We start from the raw sequence: 6,787 nt of genomic DNA on the forward strand, positions 1-6,787 counted from the left end.
AGGTTGGCCCAGGATCGGACATTGTTTCGTTCTGCTGTGCATGGGGTCGCTATGAGTCGGTTCCGACTCGATGGCACCTGACAACAACAACAACAACTGCAGTCTAAAATTGATTCAACATGTAAACTAAATTGACAATTACTGGTGATTGGGATGCAAAAGTTGGGAGAAAAACGGATTCCATAGCTGGTAAATATTTAAAAAAAAAAAAATCTTTGTGATAGAAATGACGCCAGAAATTACATGATAGTATTCTGCAAGACCAACAACTTTTTCATCAGAAAAATTTTTTTCAACAACATGAAGACTAGGACCTCATGGATGATTTATACAGGAATCAAACTGACTACATTTGTTGACAGGGTCAATGGAGAAGTTCAATGACACCAGTGAAGATAAAGTCAGGGACCAACTGTGGAACAGATCACCAATTGCTCATATGCAGGTTCAAACTGAAGCTGAATAAAAGTAAAACAAGTCCACAAGAATCAAAGTATGATCTTGAATATATTCCATCTGAATTTAGAGACCATCTCAAGAAGAGATTTGGTGCACTGAGCACTAATGATTGAAACCAGAAGAGTTGTGGGATGAATTGAAGGACATCATACATGAAACACAAAGAAAGCAAGACATCATTAAAGACGAGAAAGAAAGAAAAATAATAATAATAAGATCAAAATGAATGTCAGGAAAGACTCTGAAACTTGCTCTTGAACGTGGAGTAGCTAAAGCAAACAAAGAAATGCTGAAGTGAAAGAGTTGAACAGGAGATTTTAGGGTGGCTCAAGAAGGCACAAGAAAGTGTTATAAAGAAAGATGCAAAGACCTGGAGTCTGAAAATCAAAAGGGCAGAGCAGTTCCCAAGAGGAAAAGAACTGAAGAAAAAATTCAAAAGAAGATGGAAGGAATATACAGAATCACTGTACCAAAAAGGATTTATTGGCAGTCAAACTTTTCATTAGGTAGCACATGACCAAGAAACAATTATATTGAAGAAAGAAGTTCAAAGTACACTAAAGACATTGGCAAAATAAAAAAAAAAGACTCCAAGAATTGACAGAACACAAATTGAGACGCTTCAATAAATAAATACAGTGCTGGAAGCACTCCTTGTCTATGTCCAGAAATTTGGCCAACGAATTGGAAGAGAACCATCTTCATACCCATTCCAAAGACAGGCAATCAAGAAGAATGCCAAAATAATCAAATTATCACGTTAGCAAAATTATGGTTAAAATAATTTAAAAACAACTGCAGCTATACACTAACAGGGTACTGCTAGAAGTTCAAACCTGATTCAGAAGAGGATATGGAATGAAGGATATATCACTGCTCATGTCAAGTGGATCTTGGCCTCAAGAGAATACTGGGGAAATATTTGCCTGTGTTTTATTAATTGCACTAAGGTATTTGACCATGAGGTCAAAACAAATTATGGATAGCATCGCAAAGAAAGAGAATTCTAGAATACTGAGCTATGATCATGCAGTACCTATACATGAATCCAGAGGCAGGCAATTGTTTGAACAAAACAAGGGGATACTGTTGTTGTTGTTGTTAAATGCCGTAGAGCTGGTTCCAACCCATAGCGACCCTGTACAGGGTTTCCGGGGAGCAACTGTTGAGCTTGAATCATTGACCTTGCAGTTCAAACCAACTTTGCAGTCCAGCGTATTAACCCACAGTGCTATACCAGGACTCCAGTGGGTACTACTACATGCTTCCAATTTGGAAACAGTATGTTGTAGGGTTGTATTCTTCTAATTTATTTAAACTGTATCTTGATTAAATAATCTGAGAAGCTAGACTATAAAAAGAAGACATGGCACCTGGATGGAAGGAAGATTCATAAACAGACTATAATAAGCAGATGGCACAACCTTGGATGCTGAAAATGAAGACCATTTGAAGCACTTACAACTTTGATGAAGGTCAAAGACTACAATATGGATTATGCCTAATCATGAAGAAAATAAAAAGCTTCATAATATATAACATCATGATTGTTGTTGTTTTGAAGTGCCACCGAATTGGTTCCGACCCATAGCAACCCTGTATAGGGTTTCCAAGGAGCAACTGTTGAGCTTGAACCACTGACCTTGCAGTTCAAACCAACTTTGGAGTCTAGCGCATTAAACCAAGACTCCAACATCATGATAAATGGAGAACAAAATTGAAGTTGTCAACAAATTCATTCTACTTGGATCAACATCCATGGAAACAGCAGTCAGGAAAAAAATCAAATGACATATATTGCACTGGGCAAATCTGAGTCAAAAGAGCTCTTTAAAGTACTGAAAAATAAAGATGTCATTTAGTGTCTGACCCAAGCCATTGTCTTTTCAATCGTCTCATATGCATGCAAAACCTAGATAATGAAAAAAGAATTAATGCATTCAAAATGTGGTGCTGGTAAAGAACATTAAATATATTGCGGACTATCAGAAGAACGAACAAATCAATCTTAAAAGAAATACAACTAGAATGCTCTTTAGAGATGAGGATGGTTGAGAGTTGGCTCACTTTGGACATGTCATCAGCAAAGACCAATCATTAGAAAAGGACATTTGGTAGTTGTTCGTGTTGTTGTTAGTGCTGTTGAGTCAGTTCTGACTAACAGCAACCTTGCATAGGGTTTCTGAGGAGCAGCTGGTGAGCTTGAACCGCCAACCTTGAAGTTCAACCTGACCTTGCAGTCAAGCCTATTAACTCACAGTGTCACGCCAGGGCTCCATATTTGGTAGAGGGTTAGGAAACAAGAGAAATTCTCAGTAAGATGGACTGATATAACAGCCACACAATGAACTCATACATGCCAATAATCATGAAGATGGCTCAATGCCAGGAACATGGTACTGTAGGATAAGTTCACTGGACTGTGAACCACAAGGTCAGTGGTTCAAACCCACCAGCTGCTCCTCAGAAACCCTGTACGTGGTTGCTACGAATTGGAAGCAATTCGATGGCACTTAACAACAACAACACACATAAGGTCACCAGGTGTCAGAGCTGACTTGACAGCATTTAATATAGTTAGCTCAAGTGATACAAATGTGAATAAGATACAAGATTCCTACTTTGTCCTTGAGAAACTCATGGATCATTTAAACACAGAACAAACAGGTTGACAGAGGTGTTCTTTTTTCCATTTTTCAGATGAGGAAACTGAAGTTGAGTAAGGATTGACTAACCCAAAGCAACAATATAAGTAGTGAATACTGTATTGGTAAATAAAAACAGACATTTAGTTCCTGTACCTTTACTAGATACTAAGAGTTGCTTTAAGTCTTTCACATGCATTCTCATTTAATCCTTACAGCCAACCTGTTATTATCCCCATTTTACAAATGACAAATCTGAGGCACAAAGTAGATAATTTGTGCAAGATTACACACTTAATGGTGCAGGTCGTACTTGAATTTTAGCAGTCTAATTCCAGAATTTATGCTTCTAACCACTATTTGATTTCTGTGTTTGGGGTAGAGAGGCAAATTTGGAAGCAAGTGGTCAGATCCTTTGTTGGTGGTAGTAAGTGCCATGGTGTCAGTTCCGACTTAATGGTGAAATAATTAGTGATAGCCTCTGCCCAGAACTTTCCCACAAACTCTTAGAACTTACGTGGTGCCCCAAATCACCACATTGGTCTTAAGGCGAAGTGACGCCCCACACTACTCTTTTCAACTCCTCTGCTTACCCAGCCCATTCCCCATCAAAAAATGCTTCCACACAGATTATCTTGCTCTGCGAGAAAACAGTGAGCAAAAGGTATTATTTGTAGAAGTAGTGTAATAAAGTAAAATGAACCTAGTCCTTAAAGCCACACAAAGTTGAATTTGAATCCTAGGTCTAACCTAGCAAGTTGGTTTTTTTTTTTTTCTTTCTTTCCTTTTTTTAAAATAACTTTTCAAAGCTTCAGTTTGTTCCTCGGTGAAATGGAGCAAGTAACAGGTAATGCCACCACAGAACCTAATAAAGAGGTTGTTGTTGTTAAGTGCCGTCGAGTCGGTTCCGACCCATAACGACCCTGTACAGGGTTTCCGAGGCTATGAATCTTTATGGGAGCAGAAAGCCTCATCTTTCTCCCATGGCGCCGCTGGTAGTTTCGAGCTGCTGACCTTGCAGTTCGCAGCCCGATTCGTAACCACTACGCTACCAGAGATCAATGAGGATTAAGTAGGATAATTTATACACACAGTGCCTGGCACATAATTGTTGTTGTTGTTAAATGCGGTCGAGTCGATTCCGGCCCAAAGCAACCCAATAGAGGTTCAATAAACGCTAGAGGTTTATTAAAGAGTTCGCTGGAGTGATAGGCAATGATCCGTTCTGTCAGTAGTCAGACACACTTGGAGTGAGGTTTTAGGCAAATCCTTTATCTGCGTCTCATTTCCTCACTTGTTAACAGTTACCTAGCAATTCTGTGGTGAAAATTAGGAATAGTGTAAGGTGAAAGCGCGTTGATAATAAGTTATTAACGCTTCCGGAAGACACCTACAGCTTAGGGTCTCCAGAGAGACTGCCGCCTCGTTCTTTAAGGTGGGCGTGTGTGATGGTGGTAGCCCCCACCTCCCTTGACCACGGTTCCCCAGGTCCTGCAACCTGAAGACCGCTGCTCCAAAGCGCACTCCATCATACCCAAACACACCCCTCATGTCACGTGGCGCGGGGATCGCCCCCCTCTTTTCCCTCCCCGCCCTCCTGTCACCTGCTCTGCAGCGCCTCCGTCACGAAGTCTTTCCCGGATTTCCTCTTCCCACTGAACAGCAGCACCAGCTGCGGGACACAAGTGTGGGGAGCCATGGAGCCGCCAAGCTGTACGACCTCTAAAAGCAGACACTACTCCGCGGCACATAACCACCACTCACTATCCCTAAAATCAGGCCATATGGCGCAAAATGGACGTGGCCACTATGTGGAAGGAAAGATTCCGCCCTTTCTTCTACTTACTCGTGGAGTGGAGTGACAGGCAGTATACGTGTTACTATACAATTTTTAACGTTTAAACAAATTAAATATGAAGTGAAAACAAGGTTTTCTTCGTAATGCAATCTTCCGTCCTAAATAAGCTCCCCTACCAGAAATCGTTTAGAACAGTCCAACCCCGCCCAGGGCCTTACGCCAAAGCCCCGCCTTCTCAACTGACTCTAGAAGGGAGGCGAGTTGGACGCAACTACTTAACGCCAAGGAAGATGATATCTTAAAATTCCTTGGCATGAGCCTCTCGTTTCCTTCTACAGGCCCCTAACAAGTGTTATATCTAAATATAAGTGTAGCAATGTTGAAGAAAATTTCAAAACTTCGTTTTTGTTTATTGTAGATTGCTAAAGCAAATCTGCATTTCCCCCACAAGTGAAAATAGGTATTTCTAGAAATGAATCGAGTACTTGACGCGAGGTTGAGCCTGGTGACGTCATTCTCGGAAAGGCGCCTAGTCGAATTCACGCTACTTTATTGTTAAACAAGTGTTCCAATTAGAGAAGCCGTTGAGATTTGACCCTTTAAGCCCAAAGAGAAATCTAACTCCCTTTCTTTCCTCTTCTTGCCTCAGCTCCTCTCCAAAGGTTTTCGGAAGCAATAGGGTGGAATGACGTGGGTGAGGCTAAAAAGAGGCTTCGAAGCCATCCCTGGAAGAGATTACCTAGTTTGATCCGGAATCCAACTCCCAGGCGGGAGCACTGGGTCAAAATAAAAGGGTAATGATCTGTCTTTTCCCCAAACTCCCAATTCTGTCTCTGCCCCGAATTCCCCAGTTCAGTAAACTGTATCTATTTAGCTGCACAACTCGCTGTGCGACATTGTTCTGAGCCTGCCAAAACAAAGCCTGCAACTCATCACTGTCTCCATTTCACGATCTATAAAGTAACGTAGGAAAAGGCTACGTGTAGAGAGAGACCTTCTCCGGAAGAAATCATTAATTTCTTTTGTATTTAAAAAAGATAGGCCGAAGATGTTACCGTCAGATGCAAATAGAGCAGACTTGGGGGAGGTCTTTTTTTTTCTTAAGCAAATCAGATGCTTTGCACTAGTCTATTCACTTGTTATGTGCCTTAGAGTCCTTCTGACTGTTAGTGATCCTGTATGTTTTCCAAGGAGCAGCTGTTGGGTTTGAACCACTGACCTTGAGGTTAGCAGTCTAGTGCTTATCCGACAGCTCCACACCAGGCCATGGCTTAGAAATCAAATAGAAAAGCATTTTAATCCCAGTTTTGACACTTCTCAGGACGTCACTCTGAGTTCACTATCGATAATGCCTACCTCACAGGGTTACAGGTGGAAAATAAACCAAACCCACTGCCACAGAGTCTATTCCACCTCAGCAACCCTATAGGACAGAGTAGAACTGCTTCTTAGGGTTTCCCAGCCAGTAAAGTACTTTCTAAAATTCTAAAGTATAATCCAAATGTGAGAGGTTATTTATTCTCTACACTTGGTGATTTTAGTGTGTAAATCAAAGGAGCCCTGATAGTGCTGTAAAATAAGCACTGCGCTGCTACCCACAAGGTTGGAGGTTCAAACTCACCAACTGCTCTGTGAGAGAAAGATGAGGCTGCCTTGTCTGCCTGTAACGATTTACAGTCTCAGAAACCTATACAGGGTCACTATGAATTGGAATTGACTCAGTAACAATGGATTACATAAGAAGTCAACATAAGGAGTCCATGTTGTTGTTGTTGTCAGGTGCCATCGAGTCGGAACCGACTCATAGCGACCCCATACACAGCAGAACAAAACAATGTCCGATCCTGGGCCAACCTCACTACCGCTGCCACACTTGAGTCCATCA

General features: G+C 41.3%; 1 protein-coding gene across 1 annotated transcript in view; it reads right to left on the reverse strand.

The window, feature by feature from the left end:
* The window catches only part of PMVK (phosphomevalonate kinase), a 19,042-nt gene extending 14,239 nt beyond the window's left edge, over window positions 1-4,803 (reverse strand). Inside the window, exon 1 of the mRNA XM_006861511.1 lies at window positions 4,709-4,803. Coding sequence (XP_006861573.1) covers window positions 4,709-4,803 — 95 coding nt within the window. The remainder of the gene's footprint in view (window positions 1-4,708) is intronic.
* Between the last annotated feature and the right edge of the window lie 1,984 nt (window positions 4,804-6,787).

The sequence above is a fragment of the Chrysochloris asiatica genome, unplaced genomic scaffold, assembly GCF_000296735.1.
Source record: "Chrysochloris asiatica unplaced genomic scaffold, ChrAsi1.0 scaffold00042, whole genome shotgun sequence".
Taxonomy (NCBI): domain Eukaryota; kingdom Metazoa; phylum Chordata; class Mammalia; order Afrosoricida; family Chrysochloridae; genus Chrysochloris; species Chrysochloris asiatica.